Source organism: Nyctereutes procyonoides, unplaced genomic scaffold (assembly GCF_905146905.1).
Source record: "Nyctereutes procyonoides isolate TBG_1078 unplaced genomic scaffold, NYPRO_anot_genome, whole genome shotgun sequence".
Classification (NCBI taxonomy): domain Eukaryota; kingdom Metazoa; phylum Chordata; class Mammalia; order Carnivora; family Canidae; genus Nyctereutes; species Nyctereutes procyonoides.
In genome coordinates, this window is record NW_026575139.1 from 37914527 (window position 1) to 37941469 (window position 26943).

The 26943-nt window shown below is 37.0% G+C and overlaps 2 protein-coding genes across 4 annotated transcripts in view; one reads left to right on the forward strand and one right to left on the reverse strand.

Moving 5' to 3' along the window:
* Positions 1–2401, forward strand: part of CCDC175 (coiled-coil domain containing 175) — a 68920-nt gene extending 66519 nt beyond the window's left edge. The window contains exon 20 of the mRNA XM_055303705.1: positions 1421–2401. Within this exon, the coding sequence (XP_055159680.1) occupies positions 1421–1506 (86 nt within the window). The 3' untranslated portion in view covers positions 1507–2401. The remainder of the gene's footprint in view (positions 1–1420) is intronic.
* A 149-nt stretch (positions 2402–2550) lies between these two features.
* JKAMP (JNK1/MAPK8 associated membrane protein) lies at positions 2551–26862 on the reverse strand. 3 transcript variants are annotated; one of them, XM_055303702.1, is made up of 7 exons: positions 26782–26862; positions 24209–24300; positions 23486–23640; positions 16394–16600; positions 14266–14447; positions 11232–11308; positions 2551–2827 (listed from the first exon to the last, which is right to left on the reverse strand). In XM_055303702.1, exons 1-7 carry the CDS (start codon positions 26783–26785, stop codon positions 2609–2611), a joined length of 936 nt encoding a protein of 311 aa, XP_055159677.1. In that variant the 5' UTR covers positions 26786–26862; the 3' UTR covers positions 2551–2608. The 3 variants fall into 3 exon arrangements, with proteins under 3 accessions (XP_055159677.1, XP_055159678.1, XP_055159679.1); XM_055303703.1 differs by having other exon boundaries at positions 24209–24282; positions 26782–26849; XM_055303704.1 differs by lacking the exons at positions 24209–24300; positions 26782–26862 and adding an exon at positions 20287–20345 and having other exon boundaries at positions 23486–23621.
* Between the last annotated feature and the right edge of the window lie 81 nt (positions 26863–26943).

Below are 26943 nucleotides of genomic sequence, written 5' to 3' on the forward strand. Positions count from 1 at the left end.
GAAGGTAAAGAGAGGCACCCCTAAACCTTTTTAAGTGTTGGGAATAGAGAGAGGTCTTCCTTGAAAGGGCAGTAGACATGCCCTGGCCAAGGACAGCGATAGCATGGCTATCTGCTGAGTGGGTATCTTCTGGGGGTACCGACTGGCACATGGGGAGGATAGGTTTCTTAGAACTTCAAATGTCAGACTTCATCTTGAAAACCAAGATCTTTACTTTTTGCCTTAACAGTCCTTCTTGCAAAAAAAAAAAAAAAAAAAAAAAAAGGCAAACAATTCTTAGTGTGTAGTCCTAAATAAAACAGTAACTGAGTACAGATTACTTTTTAAGAAGTATTAAAAATAATTTTATCTTAAAATTCTAAAAGTCCCCGAGTTTTATACCATGTATTGTAACTTAGGTTATGGATAAATAATTTGTATATTAACAAAGCATTTTCACTTGATATATGTGCTACAGAAGACTGTTTACGTCAAAGGATATTTTAGAAGAAGTATCAAATTTGTATACACTGTTGGTTATATTTTGATCATTTAATTCTGGAAAAGAAACATTATTAAAGCAGAATCAAAATTTAAGAAATAATTTTTAAAAATCATTTGCCAAAAAATTGTCAAAATGTCTTTTGAAAAAACTAAAACCTGAACTAGGAAGAATTTAGACCCTATTTCTCAAGCATTAGCATCACCTAGAAGAGGTTTTAAAAATCCTCCCGCTAAGCCTGCACCCTTAGACCAGTTCTGAGTCTCTGTGGGTGGGGCATGTTTTTAGACCTCTCTCCAGTGGGATCCAATGTGCAGCCAAATCTTGCAAACCAACAGTTTTAGACAAATACATAACAATGTAATTAAATTTATCAACTGACCCAAATTAATCAAAATATTTGACCTTTAAATGACCTATCGAGCACTTGTTAGCAAAATAATTACCATGCACTGTAGCAGTGAGAGTCTGTAATGCCTTACAAGTCAAAACTGAACAAAGCTGAACTGGGACAAGGGTGACTTATTTTTTTAATGACCATATTTTAGCATATTATTTAGTAACATTAGCAACCACAGTTGCTATGAATTGTTCTGGTCTTATTCTTAAAGCAAATTAATAATGCAGATATCTAAGTATTCCTGAAATCTTTGCATTTGAGGAATTTTAATAATTACTTGCATGATTTTTCCTTTTGCATACATATTTCTCTGCTAGGAGATCAGAGAAGATAATTGTTAAAATGGCTCCAAATGTAGAGGGACAGATGGTGTTGGTAATCAGATATATGGCTCTCTACAGTCCCTTCCCACAACCAAGTCTCAGATTATACAATTTTCCAGTTGAGGATCCTTTGGGAAATTTAGAATTTTAATGCACACTAATAACCATCCAAACTTGAGTGAGATACATAGCATTTCTATGTTTTTATTCCTACAGAAAAGAAGAAACACATTCCTATCAAAAAAGTCCATCCCCCAGTGGGTGAATGTAAAAAAACTAACAAAATAACTTCAAGGCTATAACTGCTGTGAATTCAAAAGGCACAAACAAAACTACAGAACAAGTGAGTACACTTTCTTCATATTTTGCAATGATCTATGGATGTCTTGTTTAACAAAATTGCATAATCCCCACCCAATAGCAGAATCAGTAAATAACCTTCTAAATACAAATGGATATACATGGTTGGATAAATGTTAAAAAAAAAAAAACAAACACCCTTATTTTGCTTCCATGGTTTCACATGAATCTCTTACAGGCTTTAGAGCATAAAATACACAGTAGACCTATCAATAACCACAGGAAAAGTATACGTTCTATATATTCTGTATTCTGTTAAGGCATCAATTGTAAGATGCATCCTAATTCAGAGACGTCACAATGTGAAAAATTTTAGGATCAATAAAATATTATTGCACCGTGTATATATCCTTCAAAAAGGAGACCAAAGCGGAAGGGAATGTGTAAATCCATGTATTTATTCACTTGGGAAAGAAATATTCCTCTTTTTAGTCTGAATTATTTCCACAATTAAATGTCAGAACACCTGAGATTTTTTTTGTAGTTAAGCATTTTATTGTTTTTCTTAACAGAAATCATAATCAGAAGAGATCTTCAACCAACCTACCTATAAACAGAAAACCTGTTATATAAATTATACTCTATTTTTATAACCAAAATACTGTACTGGTAAAAATAAATAACAAACAACATACTTCTTTTTCATGTTTACTACCAGACCCACAGGTATGTTTGTCCTTCTTATTCATTATACTTGAAAAACAAATTGAAACACAAGAGCATGCAAAATTAGACCGATGCTAAGGATTTCAGATTATACTTGTCTAGGTATAGAGGAACATGATTTTGTTCTAAAGGATAACTAAATTGTTGCAGGAAGCAAGTACTTCCTAACATGCTTGTAGTGTCCTGGTGTGCTAAAGTGTGTAAGTGTATTATACTATGTCATAGACTACTACAGCATTTTGTATTTTCCAAGTCTATCCAGAAAGTCTGTTAAGTCAAAAACGGAAAACAATCTTCCATACACAACAAAAGAGTATTAATGCATTTTATGTTTTTTTACTAAGAACACTTTTTAGGTTTTTTGGCATTTTACTACATTCAGTGTCCATTGGCTCCTTCAGAGAGTATCCGTGAAGGCTCAGTAAATTTCGCAGTGAACAAGTAAAAAAGAGCTGGAGTGGGTACCAAAGCCAAAAGCGGCAAATCTTGCTCGAGTTTATCCACTCTGGAAATGGATATTATTCCATAGGCATGAAGTAACCAGTGGCTGAAGAGAACAATAAGTCTTTTCTTTCTCACCAGAAGATCATAGCAGTTCTGTATAATTTTTTAAAGGAAGAAAACAAACACACATTATCAGGCTGAATAAGCTAGATAATTTGTTGCACTGTAATTTAAATGTATTATTTGTTGGGAAATTGGCAGAATAGGAAGATCCTGAGCTCACCTCGTCTATGGATACACACTGAGATAACAGACACATCAGTGCAACTCTGAAAATGACTCAAAGACTGGCAGCAGACCTTCCACAGTTAATTGTAGAGAGGAGGCCACATCAAAAAGAGTAAGAAGGGTGGGACATGGTTAGGAACAAAGCCCTGGGAGAGCCTAACCACACACAGGAGGGACACCAAAAGAAGTCAAAGGATCAGAACCCCCACCAGCAACCCTAGGCCCAGGGGGCCAGCACTAGGAGAATGAGTCCCCGTAACAGCAGGCTTTGAAAACTGTGGGCCTTACTTTAAGCATTTTTACCATCAGTGGCACTTAGCTCCAGGAGAGCTGGAAGGTAACAAACTCAGTAGTCCCTGCCATTAAAGAGCCGGCATATAATAGGTAAGTGATGAACCACTAAATTCTACTCCTGAAAATAATATTACACTATAGGTTAACTAACTGGAATTTAAATAAAGAGCCAGCATAACAACCCAGCAGAGATACAGCACAGAAATACCAGTTTGAATGGCACCAGATGTATATGTGAAGGAGATTTACTAATCTCATAATGTGCAAGGGAGGGGCAGGGATCTTTAGGAAACTCTCCAAGACTAAAAGAGCCAGCGCAACCGTTTCTCCCCACTCCCCTACTTGCAGGACCAGAAGAACATGTTCCACCTCACTTGCTAGCACCATGCCCAACCCACGTTCTCTTGCAGATTCACTCAGCAGGTGTCCCTCCAAAGTGGCTCCTGCCCCACACTGCAAACAACCCCAGGAGAGATGGCACCACTCCAAAGTGGCTCTTGCCCCAGAAAGACAATCACATACGCCAGTGTGCCTGCAATCCCAACAGCCAAACCTTATAACTGAAAGTGCAGAGAAAGAATCCCACTACTCACTGCCACTGTAGTTGCAACAGCTTGGGGACCAGAATCTGCTAGCCCCACCAAAAAGCAAAAACCTCTTAGGGAACAGGGAAGGGAGAGTAGTGCCCTGGAGACTGTTGTAACTGCAGCCCCAACAGAATAGGGGCAGGAGTCTGGTCTGACTGCCAATCTGCCCAACTACAGGCCTTCAGTGGCCCCAGACTGGCACCTTCACAGAACAGGGACCAAATCCTGCCTGGTGTGCCCTGAGCAGATGAAGTAGGCCATTGCAGCTGACTGGACTGAGGCCAACACAGTATAGCCACCACAGCAGGGTCCATGTATCCCACATAGGAGACATCCATGAAGCACCTGATTCTGGGGAACAGAGGACATTGCACCACAGCACCTTTTCCTCAAAAGGCCACTACTTCAAGATCAGGAGATGTAGCTGACTTTTCTAACAGAGACAAGGAGACAGAAGAATAAGTCCCAAATGAAAGAACAGGATAAAACCACAGCAAAAGAGCCAAATGAAACACAGATAAGCAACATGCCTGATAAACTCAAAGTAATGGTCGTAAATAAGCAGAGGATCTCAGTGAAACCTTCAATATATAAAATAGAACCAGTCAGAGATGAGGAACTCAATAACTGAAATGAAAATTACACTAGAGAAAAATCAATAAAGGATCAGTGATCTGGAAGACTGATGTAATAGAAAGCAGCCAAGCTGAACAGCAAACAAAAAAATATAATAAAAAATGAAAATAGGGTAAGGGAACTCAGTGACACCATCAAGCATAATAATATTCACATTATAGGGATCCCAGAAGGAGGAGAGAGAAAAGGGGCAGAAAATTTATTTGAAGAAATAAAAGCTGAAACTTCCCCAATCTAAGGAAAAAAACAGACTTCCAGATGCAAGAGCACTGACAGCACCTAATAAAATTAATCCACGGCACATAAAAATTAAAATGGCAAAGTAGTGATGGAGATTTTATAAGCAGCAAGAGAAAAGAAAGCAATTATGCATAAAGGAAACCCCAGAAACCTATCAGGTGATTTTTCAGCAAAAACCCCTGCAGGCCTAAAGGAAGTGGCATGATATATTCAAAATACTTAAAGAAAAAAAACCTATAAAAGAATAGTCTATTGTATTCAGAATTGAAGGAGAAATAAAGGATTTCCATGACAAAGTTAAAGGAGTTCATAACCACTAAACCAGCCTTACAAGAAAACATTAAAGAGAATTATTTGAGTGGGAAAAAACTCTGTAATAAAGATTATGAAAAAATGTCACAATATAAACATATAACAAAAGATTAGTCACATATAAAACCAGTATAGAGATTAAAGCACAAAAGCAGTAAAATCAATATCTATAAAAATCAGTCAAGGGACTCAAAAAGGAGGTAAAGTATGACATCATATACATAAAACATGGTGGGGGAGGTAAAAATTTAGTGCTTTTAGGATGGGTTCAAACTAAAGTGACCCATAACTTAATACAGACTGCTGTACATGTTAGAAGTTATAAATGAATATGTAACCACAAATCAAAACCTGTAATACACAAATAGAAAGGAATCCAAGTGTAATGCTAAAGCCATTAAACCACAAGGGAAGAAAAGGAGGCAGAGAACTACAAAAACAATAGTAAAACAAGTTAACAGAATGGCAATAAGTACATACCTATAAATAATTACTCTGAGTATAAATGGACTAAACACTACAAAGGACATAGGGTGCTGAGTGGATAAAGGAAAAAAAAAAAACCTCTAAGTGCTGCTTTAGACTTACTTTAGACCTAGACATACATGCAAGATTGAAAGTGAAGGAACTGAAAAACATGCAAATAGAAGTTAAAAGAAAGCTGGGTTAGCAATACTTAAATTATTTGACAAAACAGACTTTAAAACAAAGATAGTAGGTACCAAGGGACAAAAAGGATATTACTGAATTAAAAAGGGAACAATCCAAAAAGAGGATAGAACAATTATAAATACCTATGCACCCAAAAAGAGGGTACCTAAAGACATAAAGCAACTATTAACAGACAGGAAGAGACTGACAGTAATCCATATAGTTGGGAACTTATATACTCCACTTACATCAGTGTATACATTATCCAGGTTAATCAACAAGAAACAATGGCTGTGAATGACATATCAGACCAGATGGTCCTAAAAGATATATTGAGAACATTCCATCCAAAAACAGGATTACATACTCTTTTTAAGTGTACATGGGATCCTCTCCAGAACGGATCACATGTTAGGGCCCAAAACAAGTCTCAACAAACTATATCATGCCTTTTTTCCAATCACAACGGTATGAAACTAGAAATTACAAGAAGTCTAGAAAGAACACAAATATATGTAGGCTAAATAATATGTTTTACTAAATGATTAATGAGTCAACCAAGACATCAAAGGAAATAAAAAAATACATGAAACAGATGAAAACCACAACGGTTCAGTATCTTTGGGATGCAGCAAAAGCATCCCAAAAAGGGAAGATTATAGCAATAGAGACCTACCTCAAAAAAACAACTCAAACAACTTAGCCTTACCCTTAAAGGAGTCAGAAAAAGAACAAAAGCCCAAAGCCAGTAGAAGGAACAAAATAATAAAGATGAGAGCAGAGTAAATAGAGACAAAAAAAAAAAAAAAAAACAGATCAGGAGCTGGCTCTTTGAAGATAAACAACATTGATAAAGCTTTAGCTAGACTCATCAAGAAAAAAGAGATTGCAAATAAATAAAACTAGAAAAGGAGGAGAAATAACGGACACCACAGAAATAGGACTTTAAGAAATTATGAAAAACTATATGGTAATAAATTGGACAACCTTAAAGAAATGGATACATTCCTAGAAGCATATAGCCTCTTCAAAGTGAATCAGGAAGAACACTTGTAACAAAATAAAGTCCAAGACCAGATGGCATCAAAGGTGAATTATACCAAACATTTAAAGAACTGGGCAGCCTGGGGAGCTTGGCGGTTTAGCGCTGCCTTCAGCCCAGGGCATGATCCTGGAGACCGGGGACTGAGTCCCACGTCAGGCTCCCTGCATGGAGCCTGCTTCTCCCTCTGCTTGTGTCTCTGCCCCTCTCTCTCAATCTGTGTCTCTCATGAATAAATAAAAAGTAAAATCTTTTAAAAATAAATAAAGAATATCCATTCTTTTCAAACTATTCAAAAAAAAATGGAAAAGGAAGAAAAGTCTCCAAATTTATTTTGTGAGGCCAGCATCACCCTGATACCAAAACCAGATAGACACCACAAAAAAAGAAAACTATAGACCAGTATCTCTGATGAACATAGAGGTAAAATTCCCAACAAAATATTGGTAAACCAAATGGAACAATACACTAAAAAAATTATTCTCCACAATCAAGTGGGTTTTATTCTAGGTTGTAATGGTGGTTCAATATTTGCAAATCAATCAAAATGATAAATCACACTGATGAGAGAAAAGAAAAAAACCATAGCACCATCTCAACAGATGCACAAAAGGCACCTGACAAAGCACATCCATCTGTGATAAAACCTCTCAACAAAGTAGATCTAGAAGGAAGGTACATCAACATAGTAAGGGCCGCATATGAAAACCCTACAGCTAACATCTTACTAAATGGTGAAAACCAAAAGCTTTTCCTCTCAGATCAGGAACAAGACAAGGAGGACCACTCTTACCACTTTTATTCAACAGAGTATTAGAAGTTCTAGCCACAGCAATGAAAAAAAAAAAAAAAAAAGGAAAGACATCCGAATTGCTAAGGAAGAAGTAAAACTTCTACTATTTGCAGATAACATGATACTATATATAGAAAACCCTAGACTCCACCAAAAAACTACTAAAACTGATAAATGAATTCAATGAAGTTGCAGGATACAAAATTAATGAACAGAAATCTGTTGAATTTCTATACACTAATAACAAAGTAGCAGAATGAGAAAGATTTTTAAAATCCCACTTACATCGTACAAAAATAATAAAACCTCTAGGAATAAACTTAAGGAAGTGAAAGACCTGTACTCTGAAAATAATAAAACACTGATGAAAAAAACTGTAGGTGACACAAATGGAAATTCCATGATTTAATGCAATCCCTATCAAAATAGCAACATTTTTTATAGAACTAGAACAAATAATCAGTATTTTCTTTGGAATCACAAAAAAAAAAAAAAAAACCCTAAAGAGCCAAAGCAATACTGAGGAAGAAAAACAAAGCTGGATTTAATAATCAATCCCGGATTTCAAGATACTCTATAAAGCTGTAATAATCAAAACAGTATGGTACTAGCACAGAGACACATGAATCAATGGAACAGAATAGAAAGCGCTGAGATAAACCGAAGCATATATAGTAAATTAATCTAGGACAAGGGAGGCAAGAGTAAATAAAACGAGGAAAGAGAGTCTCTTCAATAAATAGTGCTGTGAAAATTGCACACCTACATGCGAAAGAACAAAACTGGACCATTTTCTTACCCCGGACACAAAAACAAACTCAAAATGGACTAAGACCTAAATGTGATACCAGAAACCATAAAATTCCTAGAACAAAATAGGCAGTAATTGGACATTGGCTAGATCTGTCTCCTCAGGCAAGGGAAACAGAAGCAAAAACAAAGTACTGAGACTACACCAAAATAAAAAGCTGTTACGTAGTGAAGGAAACCATCAACAAAAAAGGCAACCTAATGAAGCAGAGAAGATATCTGCAAGTGATACATCTGATAAGACGTTAATATGGGTGTGTATCCTATAACTTCTACAACTTAACACGCAAGAAATAATCTGATTAAAAATGGGCAGAGGACCTGGACAATTGTCCCAAAGACATAGAGATGGCCAGGAAAAGATGGTCAACATCACTAATCACCAGGGAAATGCAAATCAAAAGCACAATGAGATGTCATCTTATGTCTGTCAGAGTGGCTAAAATCAAGAACACAAGAAACACATGTTGCCAAAGATGTGGGAAAATATGACCCTCGTGCACTGGGAATGCCAAATGGTGCAGCCATGGTGGAAAACAGCATGGAGGTTCCTCAAAAAAATTAATCTGAAAAGATAAATGCACTCCCATGTTTATTGAAGTATTATTTAAATAGCCAAGATATGGAAGGAACCCAAGTGTCCATGGACAGATGAATGGATAAAGGTGTGGTACATATAAACAATGGAATACTAGCCATAAAAAAGGATGAGATCTTGCCATTTGCAACAACATGTATGGACCTAGGGGTACAATGCTAAGTGAAGTCAGTCAGAGAAAGATAAATACCATATGATTTCACCCATGTGGAATTTAAGAGACAAGGGATAAAATGGGACAAAAACAACATCATCAACAAAAAAAAGAAAAGAAAAGAAAAGAAAAGAAGACTCAAATACAGAGAACTGGTGGTTACCAGAGGGGAGGTGGGTGAAATAAAGGGGATTAGGGGATTAAGAGGACACATATCATGATGAGCACTGAATAATGTATAGAATTGTTGAATGATTATATTGTACACCTAAAGCTAATATAACACTCTAGGTTAATACTTCAATGAAAATAAAATGTACTGTTTCCCGCAATAACCTCAGCATCACACCATGTTTGACCTAAAAAGGAACTAAGAAATCACTCATTACATTTTACAGATGAGGAAACTGAGGTTTTCAACAACCATATAGGCACTCAGCGGCAGCACCAAAACAGGAGGCCATGTCTCTAAATTCTAGTCCACACCATTCAACCTTGGAAACACTATGATCAGGTTTAATTCTGAGATATTAAATCTGATCCACTGCAGTTGAGTCTTATAGGTGGGAAGTAGGAGGTACATAAACTCAACTTCCTTAGTTTCTAGTATCCTTGGGGTCTGCTGCCTGAATAATTTGAAGGGAGCAGAAATGACATTTCCTTTTAATTTTTAAACAGCTCTGTAATATGTAGAAATAGGAGACTTCAAGTTATTACAAAAGTAGTATCTAAAGGTGCTAACAGGGAATCCCTGGGTGGCTCAGCGGTTTAGCGCCTGCCTTCAGCCCAGGGCATGGTTCTGGAGTCCCGGGGTCGAGTCCCACATCGGGCTCCCTGTGTGGAGCCTGCTTCTCCCTCTACCTGTGTCTCTGTCTCTCATGAATGAATAAATAAAATCTTTTAAAAAAAAATAAAAATAAAGGCACTAATAAACACACTAAAATGTAATTTGCAGGAGGTTACTAACTCTCTCTTATTAAATGACTCATCAACTCACCAGAACTAAATTTCCTGATTCAAGTCCCTATTCTGATTCTTTATAGAGTGCTAATTGAAGTACATTTCATATGGAAGAGATTCCTGGAGCAAAGATCTAAGTTTCAGGCTAATTTAACTATCCATAGTAGTTATAGGTAATAAAAATTCAAGAACTTCATTTTATTGAAACATCCAATCATTCCCTCCCTCAAGTTTTTCCTTAGAATGGACAAAGGTGACAAAATGAATCTGCTTATCTTCTTTGAACATATTGTATTGTTGACTAAAGATTACACAGGAGAAATGGAGATAGTATACAAATGAAAAGATCTGAGTCACCACAAAAACATTTCTGCTTGGTTCCTCTACTACTATTCTACCTGAAAGTCATTCCCTTTCACTCTTTCACTAATGCAAGAGAAAAAGGAGCAACAGCAATGACTCCAAAATAGGTGACAACTTCCTTCTTTGGGCTGAACTTTTTTATGAAAGAATGAGAAAGCACACGTCTTATCAACTGCAGTATGCAGCTGAAGACTGTGCCTAGATTAGCAAGCAACATTTTTATTCCTTTCAAGTTAAAGGTATAACTCAGAGTTCTTTCTAACAGTGGCCTTCAATAAAATACTAAGATGGACAAAATGGAGATCTTGAAACAGGAACAGTATCAAAACTAGTATGACTATAATATTATTTCCAAGTCACCGAAATATTAGAATGCAAAAGTAAACATCCATAATCAAGAAAATAAAATTGGGAACAAAATATAGAAGGGTATAAAATGTATTTAACTACTGATGACTGTCAGTGTTGCCATTGTAAAATAAAGTGTAAAATTAGTTCTATATACCATAAAGCGGTTCATGTTTCCTTCAAAATAGTAACGTTCGACATTTCAATAATTAAACATTTTCTATGTGAATAAATTATGTGAAAATATTGTTTTTTTCTCCAACATACTAGGTACTTAAGCCTGCTACTGCACTAATTTCCCTAGCAAATACAACATTTTATAAACTTAACTAACATGCTAAAAGCTACTGAGTGCCATCAATTAGCTAAGGATTACTAAAACAATCAGTCGTACCATATCATATCATAGATTCTCCTATTCAATTGCTAAATTTATTAAAAACAAACACACACCGTTAACAAAGGAAAAAAGATTTCCTACCTCTATTTCAGAAGCCGACATGTACACAGCCAGAGTAACCAAAGATAATACTAATATAATGTATGGGAAGGCATAATCTGAAAAATAAATCGGTATTATACTGAAAATTAAATTTTCTGAATAAACCATCAAAATAATTCAGACAGTTTTTAAAATTCTCTCAATAGTTGAAAACTTTCTCAACCAGTCCTATGTGAGACTTAAGCCCTAATGCCCTAAGGCAGGGGTCAAGAAACTTTCTGTAAAGGACCAGATAGTAAATATTTTTGGCTTTGTGGGCCATACAGTCTGTCTCAATAACCCAAGTCCCATTGCAGTGGGAAACAGCCAGACAATACACAAATGAATGGGTGTGGCTATGTTCCAATAAAACTCTAGGAGCAATAAATTCCAAATTTCATATAATTTTCACACATTAAGAATTACTACTCTCTCTCAGAGCACCCCTCTCTCAATTTTTTTTTTTAACCAAAATAAAAAGATAATGGTCAACTCAGACTCTGTAAGAAACCCACACTTCAGATAAAAATAGCCCTTTTGATAAGGGCAACACAACTCAGTGTGGGAATAAGAAAAGTGCAGAGGAATGTTGAAACTATCCTGGATAAGATCCCCTTATTTCTTTCTACTGTTTAAAAAATGTAAAACTATCCTTGGCCCAGTTTTGAAGACCCCTACCTTAAGGCATCCATTGAATGTAATGATTAGTTTCTGTCTACGCATCTACAATACTAGTATGTACCAAACTTGGGGGGATTGAGAAAGTAATTATGCAAATAATTTTGTTTTGTGGTCCAAATGGGGGATGTTGGTTGAAAAAAGCTATATGGTTTTAATTACTCTTTAGAAAAGCTGCTATATCAGTAACCTCAAGGGATAAATGGATCATTCAGTGTTCTTTATGTCAAAATTCTAGATATTTTGGGATGCCTGGGTGGCTCAGTGGTTGAGCATCTGTCTTCAGCTCAGGGTGTGATCCCGGAGTACTGGGATCGAGTCCCACATCAGGCTCCCTGCATGGAGCCTGCTTCTCCCTCTGCCTGTATCTCTGCCTCTCTGTATCTCTCATGAATAAATAAAGAAAATTCTAGATTTTTCTACTTCAAACAAAATTTTTTCTTATAAAATACTTTCTCTTAAAATGTTTTCAATTTATAGCACACTAAAGCAAACAAACACATTGAGAATAAAATCTTGAATTACTTTTCATATAATTATTTTAAAACAACTTCAATTTATGAAACCACTAATCATTCTACATTGCAGTGGAACCCATTTGGAACAATTTCAAATGTTAATTCAGAATGTAGAAACTCTATCTATACAGGCTCAATTCCAACTTACTAAGTAAATAACTAAATGCCTTGTTTGACATTTAAAACCTTTTATTTCATAGACCGTAATTAGGTCCTGAACCAACCACACACACAAAAAAAATCCTATTTAATTTATAGTTAATGTTGCTAATGCTACAAATCTAAGACTGAGTAGTAAAAAGCCATCTAAGTTAAAAAGAGAAAGAAGTTTCTAATAAGGCCCAAACTTGTGGGGAGTAGAGGGTGGTCTTGGGTTCATGGAAGCATTTAGGTCTTGCACTCAGGCATGGCTGTTACAAGGTTTTAAAATTTGAGATTTTGAGCAACTAGGCCTAGGGGATAAAGCCTGAGAATCTGCATTTTCATTCCCCTAGTGGTTCAGATGCAGATCACACTTACAAACTGGTTTCCAAATTCCAAGCAGGTAGAACTTGTCACAGACCTCTTCCTAATAACTTCTCATCAACCTATTTTATTTGCTTTTTTAAATATTTGCTTCTGTTGCCTATTCAGTAGTTACTAAGTCAGAAAGCTACTCTATTCTCCTATTCCCTCACCCCTATGTTTAGTCAGTTACCTAGTTAACTGATCTTCAAAATACTCTCCATTCCCAGTGCTTCTCTGCTTTAGGCCAGCCAGACTTGGCTAGCTGCAATAACCTCTTAACTGATCCTCCAGGTCCTCTTCCCCTGCCAATCCATCTTCTACACTGCTATGAATTTTCTTTCTAAAATGCATGCCAGTCTTCTGCCTAAAATCCTTAAAGGGTGGGTCTCTATTCCCTAGAACAAGAATAGCAACCTCACATACCCACAGAGGCCAGCCAGGCAGGTAAATAATAGAAGTGGACCAAATCTAAGACAACAGGAAATGGTAGGAGCTAGAAGGAGCTATACATTTTCAAGTACTATGCAGGCCAACTGAAACAATACATCTGTAAACTAGAATATAAGGGATAACAGACTTCTGACTAGTCTCCAATTTCCTCTTCCCTTGGCCTCACCTTCACAGTGCCATCCTCCTCTAGAGCCAAATTCATTATCAAGCTACAAAATGATGCCAGTCTTGCCTAGCCCCTTTAGACCAGAAGACTTGTCCTCTGTACCTTGGTAGGCTCCACGTAGATGGCATCTAACATCCCTGCAATATTCAATGTCACATATTCAAATAAGTACTATACTACATCGTCTCAGCTACTCATAGCTTTCCTACTAGTATGTCAGCCTTTAACACCAACTTTTTCCTATTCTTCTTTTGAGTCATATTCAGTCTAAACAGTTGAATAAATGAATGGCTACATTGAAATAAAGAATATACTGAGGATTCTTTTACTGTATCTAAATGGCTTTAATAAAGGCACTCAAAAATTGAGGACATAACTTAATAAATTTTAGTACATATCAACAGTAACTTCCATATGTTACATGCAAAAACAAGTTCTTGCTTTTTAATTCATACTCAGGTTTTTTAAATATTCCTACTTAGTTTATAAGCTTCAGATACAAATTATTCTCTAAATAGAAATCAGCTTTGACTAACTTGAGACTATTCCATCCCAAGAAGCACATTTTTTATTGTTTTTGTAAGACTGATTATGTTTTAGCAAAAATATTTTCAAGGATTAAAAAAACAATTTAAAGAAAGATCCAAAGTTATAGAGAATATACTGTTTATCACATATACAAATACATTTCATTGACTTGACCCATCAAACTTACATAAAAGGCCTCCACCAACTGCCTGAAGCACAGTTAAAATTGGGAAGAAGTAAAGTGCAGCATAAATACTTTTAAATCGATCAGACTTTCCTAACCCACAGGCAATCTTCTTTACCAGGAGGGGTCGGAGTAGCATCATCAATACCAAGCAGAATGCATAATAGATAAATACAATAGTGTACCTGTAAAATAAGTCAAGGAATCATAACATTGAAATTATGTTTTAAAATATTACTGATCAATTTAAAATCAGAGATGCTAAAAAAGGTTTAAAACGTATATTAAGTCAACCTACTAACTCAAAGTTCTAGTAATGTAAACATTTTTTATAATAAGTTTCTAATAGAAATTTGCATGCTGTTCCATGTCTCATCTAACTAAGTTCCCCTCAAAAACTACAATTATCGGTAAAGTATCCCGGTATTTTTCAGTCTGTAAGGAACAAGGCTATATATCAATGGAGAAAATAATCAATGTAATAGTGTTCCAAAGGCTCCTGGTAATTTTGTGCCATTACTTTCTGTTGACCCACAAAAGAAAAAAATTTCTGTAACTTTTGGTAGTCCTGCAGCTTTTTTTAAGTTTTGTTTTTTTGTTTGTTTGTTTTTAGTAATCTCTATGCCCAACCTGGGGCTTGAACTCACAACCCCAAGATCTCAATCCTGAGATCTTCCAACTAAGCCAGCCAGGCATTCTGGGTAGTCCTGCTGCTTTCTGAAAAGTTTAGCCCCAGTCTAGCCACATAGTTACAATGAAATGGCTATGTAAAGTAAATAATATGTATAAAACCAATATTAATTTGTATGATTAATAAAGCAGACAGGCCACTGCACAGTGACTGTTGGTAAAGCTACTGAGGAAAAAAAATATCTACTTAATTCAAATTCTGATCAATGAAGTTGTATGAGGATATGGCTGTATGGCCACAGAATGAGGGTCGAGGGCACCTATTTGCCATCTGTTCTTAGAATTTGCTGACTCTCCTACTATATGCTTTATAGATAGTATAAAAAACACTATCTATGTGACCAGCAATAAATAAGTCTGATTTTGTCTTAAATAAGATGGTTATATATAATATCTGATTCCCTTATTCAGTTCTTTAAATAGAACAAGGTTAAGTTGGCAGTCCCCTGGATAATATACGAGATGAGAATAATTGAAACTCTGAAACCAAATGAGAACACTTTACTGGTCTTTTATATACAGTATTATATGTAAATTATATGTATATCTAGAGAGAGCATATATACAGGAAATAAGTAATTTACAGGGCTTAATAGTAGGCAGGTGGAAAGATGTTCATATCTCTGTATCTGGAACTTTTTACATTGCAGGTGTTTTTCCCACTTAGTACTCTTAAGAACCTGCAGAAAAAGGACTATTTTCTTGAGCATATTATGTAATGGTAACTTGCTACAACTATGGGAAACTCTCATATTACACCTTTCCAAGAAAAACATCAAAATGAACATGAAGAGAAATTCTAAAAATGAAGTACTCTGGCACAGTATTAGTCTTATGGATTTAATATTTTTAAAACAAAATATTCTCATGAAAATTATAAACATTTGCTTTGGAAAAAAACAAAAAAAAAAACATTAACTCTAATAATAATGCCAAGCTACTATCTTGTATGTAAGGCACTGCACATGGTGTCTGATATGTGCAGACTTATTTAATCCTCAAAATCACCTTATGAGGTACCATTATTTCCATTTTTACCAATGGGAAAACAGAGGTTACAAGCTCTTAACATGATCAAATCACCACAGTGGCTCCGGATTCAAACTCAAGCCTGTTTTTAGCTCCAAAGCCCACACTCTTTCATCTATGTCAGATATTGCTTCTCTGTTGCATATCATAAAGGTTTTCCTTAAAACTCTCTTTTAAAGAAAACAGATATTGCTTATTTTAGAAATGCTTATACACACTTCAACACCAACACAAAAGTACTTTCACTTGTATTATACTAAGATGCATTTGATGCATTTCTATTCTCTTCCCTAAAGAGAAGAAAATCATTTCTATCTCCCCCAGTGCCTAGAAGCCATTTTCAATAATCTGTTGAAATGAATAAATTATATTATAATTTTTTAAATGATCTTCAGTCTATATAAATACTTACAGTGGGTAGACAGCTTCATGAGTACAGTGCACTGTGGTAACATAGTCGGGACTTGGATTGTAAAGCATCGTATACCAATCAGAAAGCATTAGTACTCGACATGAACGGATATACAGAACACCAACTGGATCACTCACAAGTAAGGTGATAATAGCCGCCATACTGCATTCAAATAATGCAGTGATGTGCTGGAAAAGTGCACTGGAACTAGTAAAACAAAAGTAGCACAATTACCAGAAAATTTTCACTATTTAGATGGCTTTAAGAAAACCTGTATGTTCCAAATACAGATTCTAAAAGGAATGTTTAACTGATAAATCCTGAAACTAAAATATCTTCTAAATAGGTCAGAAAAGTCAAACATGAAAACCACTTGAGAAGAGTTTAACCCTCCATCCTAAAAAAGGGATTCTCATCCCAGATAACACTGTGCCAGTATTTTCTAAATGTAAAGAGCAGAAATTAAAATGTTCCTTTATCGGGATCCCTGAGTGGCGCAGCACTTTAGCGCCTGCCTTTGGCCCAGGGCGCCATCCTGGAGACCTGGGATCGAATCCCACGTCCGGCTCCCGGTGCATGGAGCCTGCTTCTCCCTCTGCCTGTGTCTTTGCCTCTCTCTCTCTGTGTGACTATCATAAATAAATAAAAATTAAAAAAAAATAAACACTCTGCATCTTTCTTTAAAAAAATAAATAAATAAAATAAAATAAAATGTTCCTTTATCTCAAGTGACTTGCCAAACTGTTTAGAATGTCTTAGTTACCTATGCATCATTATCTTAAATATAAAAAGCACAGAAAAAACTATATTAATACAGATTAGTTATCAAGTAAAATAAAAATTATAAGTTCATCATCTAACTCAATAACTAGAACATTAGCAACCTGTATTTACCTCTGTTCCTTCCTCATTCCCTAATCCTGGCTCTTCCCCAAGAGGTAACCATTATATTAAATTCTCTTTATCACTTTTTCTGAAGTTTTTATTCCAATTAGATTATGCTTCAAAATAATCTAATGTCTAGTTTTGCTTATTTTAAAAAATTTATTTATTTGAGAGAGAGAGAGAGAAAGAGCACACGTGAGCAGAGGAGCAAAGAGAATCTTAAGCACACTCCCCACTGAGCATGGAGCCTGACTTGGGGCTTGATCTCACCACCCTGAGATCATGACCTAAGCCAAAATCAAGAGTTGGATGCTTAAGTGACAGAGCCACCCAGGCACCCCAAGTTTTGCTTATTTTTAAACACTATAAAGTGATACACATCTTTTTTCCATTCAAAATTACATTTCCAAGATTTATCCATGGTATTGTTTATACCTAAAGTTGTCATTTTCACTGCTGTATAATATTCTCTGTGCCCATTCCATTGTTTATCCATTTTTGGTGTTTTGCAGTTTAATTATAATGTGAATAGGTATGAATTTCTTCTTCTTTATTCTGCTTGGAATGTGTTTTGCTTCCCCAGAAGCAGTTCTGCAAATCTATTTTTCACCATTTCTGTAAAATCCAAATATATCTTTAAATGTTTTTTCTCCTTCATTTTCTCTATTTTTTCTGAAGACTCTTATTAGAAACTATGCACAAATTTAATAAAACTTTTCATTCTTACACAAGACTCTTTCAGTTAACTCTAGCTCAGTTTCTCTGGAAGCCAAAGAAGGGTAAAATGTCAACTTTATTGCCAGGCAACACTACTTAGGATATGAACAATTCCTTGATTGGCCAACTGTATCTGGACTGAGGAGAACTATAAATAAGCAATAAATATCTGATGGGGACACCACGGTCTGGTTTGAGTTCAGCAATTCTTATAACTGGCATGTCCCTTGCAGGACTCTGGCAGCTATACTTACGTGGAAAGGTTACAGAAACACTGGCTCCTTCAGGGCAGAAGACCTTAAGCTTGGACTCCCACACCCACTCAAGTGTGCATTTTATCTTCCTGCAGCTGAGTTCAACTGCTTCCTTGTAGGCAAGCTGTGTTCCTTCTAGGTAAACTAGTGCCTGTTATGACCTATGGTAGTCTCTAGATAATGTTTAATTGAACCTAACTTGATTCCCAGCAGGTATTACAGACACATATTAGTTTCTTATCCTATGCTTCATTTCTCTTAATGTATTTCCTGTTTTCTACCTCCTTTTCTCTCAGCATTGCATTATTTCTTCAGATACATGTATCTCCTAATGCACTAATTCTGCCTTCAACTGTTTAATCTGCTGACCTACCATTTTAAAAATTTCATTTCTAGAAGTTCTTTTTGTTTTTTTAAACCAATCTGTTTGTTCATTCCCAATAATTTCTTGTTGACTCTTGGAGATCTTTGGGACTACATCCTTCATTTCTTTAAGCACTATACAAGCAGCAGTTTTATAGTGTATAGCTGAAAGTCCATTCTCTGCAGTCCTTCGGAAGCATAACTATATTGTTTGTCTACCCACTCTCATAGTGATTTTATTTGGTTATCATGGAGTATAAAGTCATTAATAAATACTGATGAGTAAGAGTTTTATGGGCCTAAACTGAGAATGGAGAAGCTGCAAAGATGATCTGCTACCCACTACCATCTTGGGCTTCAGCCTCTTGAGAGTCCAGGCTTCACACTGGCTCCCTCAGATTCAGTACCTGCTGCTGGCAGCAATTAACTGCAGGCAACAGTCCATTCCTGCTGTCTGCTCTGTCACTCTGGCCACAGCTTAGGGTGGGTTGGTTTGTTTTCTAAAAAAAGAGAATTCTTGGAGATATCCCGTCTCCAGTGAGACCAGCAATGTCTTAAGTAGTATTATCTTTTCCAAACTTCAGTTATTTCTTGCAGGAGGGTCACTTGGAACTCCTAATTAGCCCATATTATTGGAAAAACTCCTGCATGATTTTACACAGTTGGAAACAGTGAATATGTAAAGAAACATTTACAATTTCAGATAATATAATCTAGTATTTTGCTTCCTTATAGGATTCTTATTTTTCGAAGCAATATCCCAACCTCCTCATTTCTTGCTATTACTTTTATAACCTTACTCGTCTCTTCTCATCATGCCCCCTTTCAGTCTGTCTACAGCCAACCACATAATCTTTACAAAACAAAATCAGATCCTAAATCTCCCCTTATTAGACTATTCAATGAGTCCCACCTGTCTTTCAGGAAAAATACTCTTTACCAGCATTATTTTCTACATCTCCTGCCCATGCTACCTTCCTTTTCTCCCCAAGGCTCCACACATGTGGGCATGCTTCACTTACCTATCTGGCAAGCTGTGTATCCTTTAAGAACAGCTCTGGGGCTATCCCCAGGTCTAATGAATATTTCCTAAGATTCCTGTAGCCCCAAATCTCTTTATATCCTGGTCTCATTAGTCCTTATTTCTCATATGACACTCAGCTCTCATTTGAATATACTGTGTGCTTTTTGGCCTCCATTACTTTTACACATCTTTTTCCTGCTCTTTCTTCAATTCCTATCAAAATCTACTCACTCTTCAAGTCCAGCCTTAAGTCAGTTTTTTCTTCTGTGACACCACCCTATTTTGAGAAGGCAAAATTAATTTCTTTCCTCTTCATGCCAGTCTTAAAATGCTCCAAAAACCTCTATTACAGAACCTCATAAATATTGTGATGGCTTGTCATCTCAACCACTGTACTGTGAGCATCCACATTTCAGGCATCTCTGAATCTTGCAACCCAGTACAGCATCTGGCACATTGCAAACATCTTTAATGATTCCTGAATGAATACATCTTAAAAGTTATGAATTACATAAGAACAAATCACATAAGAAGCACAGCTTCTCACTATACTGCATAAAATTACGAGATTTTGATTATCTTTGCCTTGATCTTTAAAAAAAAAAAAAAAAAACAAATTTAATACTCAACTCTGGGGAAAGCAAAAGTACCAGAAAGGAAAGTTCTTCTGAGAGTCTGGCCCATGCATTCTCAATGGGTGACTGCACTCCTAAGAGGGAAAGAATTGGCTCTTGGGGATAAAATAATCTTATATTTGTTATATATATATATGTATATAATATATATATATAGCATGCACACAAATATATATAGCACATAGATGCATATACAACATAAACAGATAAACATTTATGGCATTAAAATTTCTTTTTTTTTTTTTAAAGATTTTATTTATTTATTCATGATAGTCACACAGAGAGAGACAGAGAGGCAGAGACACAGGCAGAGGGAGAAGCAGGCTCCATGCACCGGGAGCCCGACGTGGGATTCGATCCCGGGTCTCCAGGATCGCGCCCCGGGCCAAAGGCAGGTGCCAAACCGCTGCGCCACCCAGGGATCCCGACATTAAAATTTCATTGGGGTAGGTGGAATTAGGAAAAAAGAGTATCTAAAAAGGCTCCTTATTTAAGGAAGGGACAGTGAATAAAAGGTTGAGAAACTCTGGTCTAGCCTGAGACAAGTAGGCCTCTACTTCCTTGGTTACAAGGGCAACATCTCAGGAAAATGCAAATGATGGCTCTTATGTACTTGGCTGCCAATTTCCTAGGCAAAGCATACCTAAATTATGCAAACTCCTTCTTTTTAAACCCACTTGCTTTTCCTGCCTGAGCACTAATCATTCCTCGGCTCTATCCTCAAACCAAACCCCACGCTTTGCTCCAAGACTCTCCCTCAAAACATACCTGATGTTTTAATTCAAATGCATTTCATAAGTTACATCTCTATACCCCCATCTCTTCCCTGCTTATGGCTGATAAGTTCCAACCAACTAGTTGAGCAATTATTCCACTTTAGCTTTCAATTTCTCGCATCTCCTTTCTTGCCTCCATCTCTCATTGTTCTAAACAGAAATTAAAAGATGAGAGCTACTTTTTAAAAAACCTATTCACGGTTCAAATTGAAAAAGAACAAATGCTTTTCCAAGATAAATAATCAGCCTGGATTTATTAGGTGGGATCCAGAAAACTACTAATTCTATTTCCATTGGCCTATCCTTTCCACTACCATCCACACTACTGGAGTCGAGCCATCCCTACTTCTTGGAAAGTCTTCTAATATGCCTCACCTCTAATCTACCATCTACAGAAGTCATTTTCCTCAAATATACAGCCAGTGATGCTACTTCTCTAAACAAAAACCTTCACCAATAAATCATTCATTCAGCAAATACTAAATGAGCACCTGTTATGTGCCAGCTGCTGTGGTTTCTGGAGATTCCATGGAAAACAGAGATGGACACTGCCCTCACAGACTTCTAATCGGGAAATGGGAGGTAATAAACTTAACCATAAACTGTATTGAATGCTAAATGCAAAACAAAACCAATAAAATGAAGAATGCTATTAAAAAAAGAAAAAATAAGGGGGGCAGATCTACTGTAGATTGGGTCAAGAAAGTCTTCTATGGGTATAATTTAAACTGAAATCTGGAGGAAAAAAAAAAAAGCAGCTAGGTAAAAAGTTGTAGTCAGAAGGAGAAGAGAGCATCTGAGGCAGAGAAGAGGTGGTGAAAGGGAAAGGACCTAAAGCAGAAAGATACTGAGAAGATACTAATTTAGCTCCTCAATCCCAGTATAAACTTTTTCACTTCCTTGAACCTTCACATTCTGGAGGCACCTGAGTGGCTCAGTCTTTTAGGCCACTGACTCTTGGTTTTGGCTCACATCATGATCTCAGGGATGATGCCCTGCCATCAAGCTCCACACTCAGTGCGGAGTCGGCTTGTATCTCTCCCTCTGCTCACACGTGCAAGCACACTATCTTTCTCAAATAAACAAACAAACATACTTTCACATTCTGATCTCAATCTACTTTTCCCACTCTCCTGTTTATTACCCTTCTCTGATGAGTCATCCATACTGACCAACCCAGACTACTTCCAGTCCCACCTTCCATACAGCAACACATTTCATACCTCCATGCCACTGTTCCTGCTATTTCTTCTGCCTAAAATGTTTTTTTTTTTTTAAGATTTTATTTATTTATTCATGAGAGACTCAGAGAGAAAGAGAGGCAGAGACACAGGCAGAGGGAGAAGCAGGCTCCATGCAGGGAGCTCGACGTGGGACTCGATCCCAGGTCTCCAGGATCATACCTCAGGCTGCAGGCGGCGCTAATCCACCACCAGGGCCGCCCCTAAAATGTTCTTTTGAAGTCTTTCACATCCCACCAGGCACAATTTATCTCTTACATTCTTTGTGATTCCAGAGTATTTTCTTCATAATGCCCCCCCTTTTTATTCATAGAGGCACACACACAGAGAGAGAGAGGCAGAGACACAACACAGGCAGAGGGAGAAGCAGGCACCATGCAGAGAGCCTCACATGGGACTCAATCCAGGGTCTCCAGGATCACGCCCTAGGCTGCAGGCGGCGCTAAACCACTGCGCCACCGGGGCTGCCCCTTCATAATGCTTTTTTTAAAGATTTATTTTAGAGAGAGAGAATCTCGTAACAGACTCCCCCACTGAGCACAGAGCCTACATGCAGGGCTGGCCCCCATGACCCTGAGATCATGACCTGAGACAAAACCAAGAGTCAGATGCCTAGCCCCACTGAGCCACCCAGGTGCCCCTCATAAAGCTTTTATATACTTTTTACTTATACACTTTAAAAACTGATTTATATAATTAGTTGTACATACACTTGTCTTCTCTATAAGATTATGACTATAAACCACATCAGTTATTTGTTTACCTCCTCCCCTGATCTTCTAAACATAAAACAGAGCTCAATAAATGCATGCTGACTTAATGTTTAGTATCAGTTTTCATAATTAGGTTGCAGCTATGTCATTTTAACTTCATTATACATTACTAGTATTAAATCAAATCACAAAGAATTTGTTCTACAATATACAGTTTGTAATCATAATCAATTCTTTGTAGAAAACCCATAAAGACTGCAATTGAGAAATGAAAATTCCTTCAAGATCATTTAGAGTAAAACAAAGGACACTTCCCTTTATAATTACTGAGGCATGCCTTATCATTTAAGTTCTCTTGCCACAGTCAGAAGTAATCAGAATATAAAGCAAAAACAGGTTCACTGCAAAATTATTTAATAAGATCTTCTAAATTATCATTATTCTAACATCAGTCCATGCAGATACATTCACAGAAAGTGCTAACCTCTTTTTCCCCGAGTACCATTCAATGAAGAACCAATGTAAAACAAGAGGAAGCATAGCCATAAATCCAAGATACAGCCAATCATAAAGTTCTGGAGACTCTGTGCAAGGCTGACAATATTTCTGTGCATTTGTTCTCTGTCCTCTCGGACATACCTACAATATAAAAACAGTATTTTATGTACAGATATTATTTTAGAATATTAATATCCCAGAGTTATTCTATAGACATTTCATTTCAGTTTAAACACACACACACACATATATATATGTATATGCATCTTGTAGAAATAAAAAAGTGCACACGTAAAAGAAATCTACATTGTATTTGGTGCATCTGTATAACACTCTTTTAAAAGATTCCTTTTGCTAAGTTATTAAAATAGTTGACTAATATTAAATCATAAACTTAGTAATGCTATATAAAAATAATTGCAGAGAAAAGTTCTGGAGTTTTAATGTTAACTTACTGCCCAAGACACTGCACTATAGCCTTAATAAGTAATTAAAGATTACTATAAAATTATAAAATGTTTTTAAAAATACTTAACTGTGACTGTTAAGATGTATTATAGACAATCAATATGACAAGAATTTTATTAATGCCTCATTTTTATAAATTAATGAGGATATTGAAGAAAAAAGATATTTTACACTTGAAAATACTTCAAAAGCAAAGAATTTAGCAATGAAATAACATTCAAATGTTAAAATTAAGACTTACCCCACATTCTCCATATATTTCAGTTGAGCCATTTTTAAATAATAGGGTCTTCCCACAGTAAAGTCCAAGGCATGCTGGTTGAATATCGACAGCTTTTTAAAAACAAATGCCAGTAAAGTAACATCTTTTGTGATTATAAAAAATAATATATTAACAGCTGAAGAACTTGGCATAAGTATCTCATCACAGTTCAATTAGAAGTGATACATATTAGACAAAAGTCTTTTTAATTTTAAAGATGCAATTATTTTTAAACTTAAATTTCTCCTTTTACGCTGTGACACTGCAGAAAGTTATACTGCAACCTCGTGGTTAATGCTATTCCTAATGATTAAGACCCCTCAACCAGCAGAGTGGCATCTACCCCCCAGAATTCAAAGCTTAACCTGTTATGTCTCCAATGGCTCCAGCAGCTGGTCCCTCTCGATTAGTCTAGATTTTCGCATTTTCATTTTTTTATTTAGAAAACTAATAGAGGATCACCACCTCTGATTTTGCCCAGTCAGAACATTAAGTGTGCACACAAACACAGAGACACAGAGTATCACCTTCGTTCATAATAGAACACATTTTAATACCAGAAAAGCAGAAAAGATATAATTTCAAAATAGGAGGTAAATGTATTTAAGGTGAATAAATTCACCTTTACAAAAAGCTTACTCTACCGTCCTACATTTTGTCATTTTTGTTGAGGACAGGTGAAAATTTCATCAAGGCTGTCCCTAGGCATCTGACCAATATCTGGGAACAACTACCTTAGAATCAACCCCCTGCTCTCAAGGCTTGTGCAAAATATAAAGTTCTTCTTTACAAAAAAAAAAAAAAATAAGGGCCTAGAGAAGTTATTAAAGGAGTTCTTTTTTTTCATCAGAGACATCTGATTTCCTTCATTCGTTCAATAAATGTGCATCATTAAGTATCAGATTCCATGGCTAGGGATTTCTAAAGATCCACAGAGCAACAAACAAGAGTCTCTGCCCTCAAAGAACCTACAGCCTAGAGGAGAATAAATCCAAAACAACTGTGGTCAAATGTGATTTAATTTAGAAAATTATGCATTTTATGACTATTGTGGGGGCCGAGGGCAGGCTCTCAAAACGTCCCACTTTGGCATACTGATCATTTTAAGTAAAAGTTACTTAAGAAACAAGAGGGGCAAGGACACTCAGCCCTCCTTTGTCCCCCTGAAAGCAGAGAACAAATCTCCCATGTGAAAAATATCCTCCCTATACTAAGACATAAAAAGACATCCTTATTACCAGTGTTAATGCTTTAAAGTCAAAAAAGCTGCAGAAAAAAAAAACAAAACCCTGTTACTTTTTCACTAAGCTATTACCTTATTCCAAACACCTGTTTTCCTTTTCTTGTAAATTCCTAATTTAATTGCCTCTCTGTCAACAATGCATTATAGAATTGCCTGCTTTGGTCAGTTCTTAAGGTCTCAAAACCATACTTGGGCCTTCATGCACACATAATAAAACTTGGCAGGTTTTTTTTTTCTTCCTGTTAATCTGTCTCATGTAAATTTAATTTTTCAGTCCAGCTGGAAGACCCTGCGAGTAGAGAGGAACTTTTCTTTTGTTTCACTATTCTTGAATAATTTCCCAAATTCTTCATGAACTCACACTAGAGACCGCTTGGTCCACAATGCCCTTTCTCCTTTCAAATTCAAGCAGGCTTTTGATTTCTTTCTCCTTGTGCTGCTGAGAACAGAAATAGCACCGACTACAAGGTCTCAGGTTTAACATTTTCACTTTTACCACATTTCTGACTTCTTACCCATGGTCTTCTTTACCTTAATTGGCACTTAATTTTTAATCAATTGTAATCACCTATGTCCTAAACCACTAACAGACAAGAATGAATTTTCAGAGTTTTTGAGAAGACAGAAGCTGAACAATTGGAGGCTTCTTTCACATGGATTTTGCATTTAGTGGATGTTGAATAGATACACCTGAATGTGAATAATCTAAAGTTCTTAAAGCCCAAGGCCTGAAAACCACCACGGTAAACTAAAAACAACAGCTCATCACAGACCAAACGGCTCAGCACAGGCCACTCGCCGGGTCCGTTCAATTTCCCCTCCCATTTCCGTTTATCGGAGGGTGGTTAAAATTTTAAGATTCCCCCCCCCCTTTTTTTTTTTGCAACGGTCTTGTCCCTTGGTGAAGGGCCTTTAAACTTAAGGTCCGATGCTGCAGCGGGCAAGAGTCCTGCAGGCAATTAGCTTCCGCTTCCTTTCCTGTTTGTTGGCACTTTAAATTCTCAAGTCAACCCTCACCAATGCTAAACCAAGAGGCCAAAACAAAGGGGCTGAAGCGACCTCCCGAACAGCACCGGCCTGGCCTTGGTCCCGGCACGCAGCCCGCCTCCCCTCGACCGCGCGCCTCCGCCGCAGCCCGAGAGCCGCCGGGACCGCCCCGACCCCGGGGGACGTCCAGGGCCCGCCACACGCGGGGCGAGGGAGGGGCGAGGATGCGCCGCCATCCCGAGGCCGCCCGCGGGGCAGAGCCCAAGTCGCCTGCGCGGGGACTGAGACGAACGCTTCCCGGGACCTCAGCGACGACACTCACCCATGGGCCGCTCGCAGGTCTCCCCGAAGGAGCTCCAGGACCAGCCGCGCCGGCAGCAGCGCCGGACATCCGGGCCACGGCCGCCGCGGCTCCGCCTCCCGGTAACCCAGGCGACCACCCGAAGCCCCGCCCCCGCGCTTCCCTGTGGCTGCCCCGAGGCCC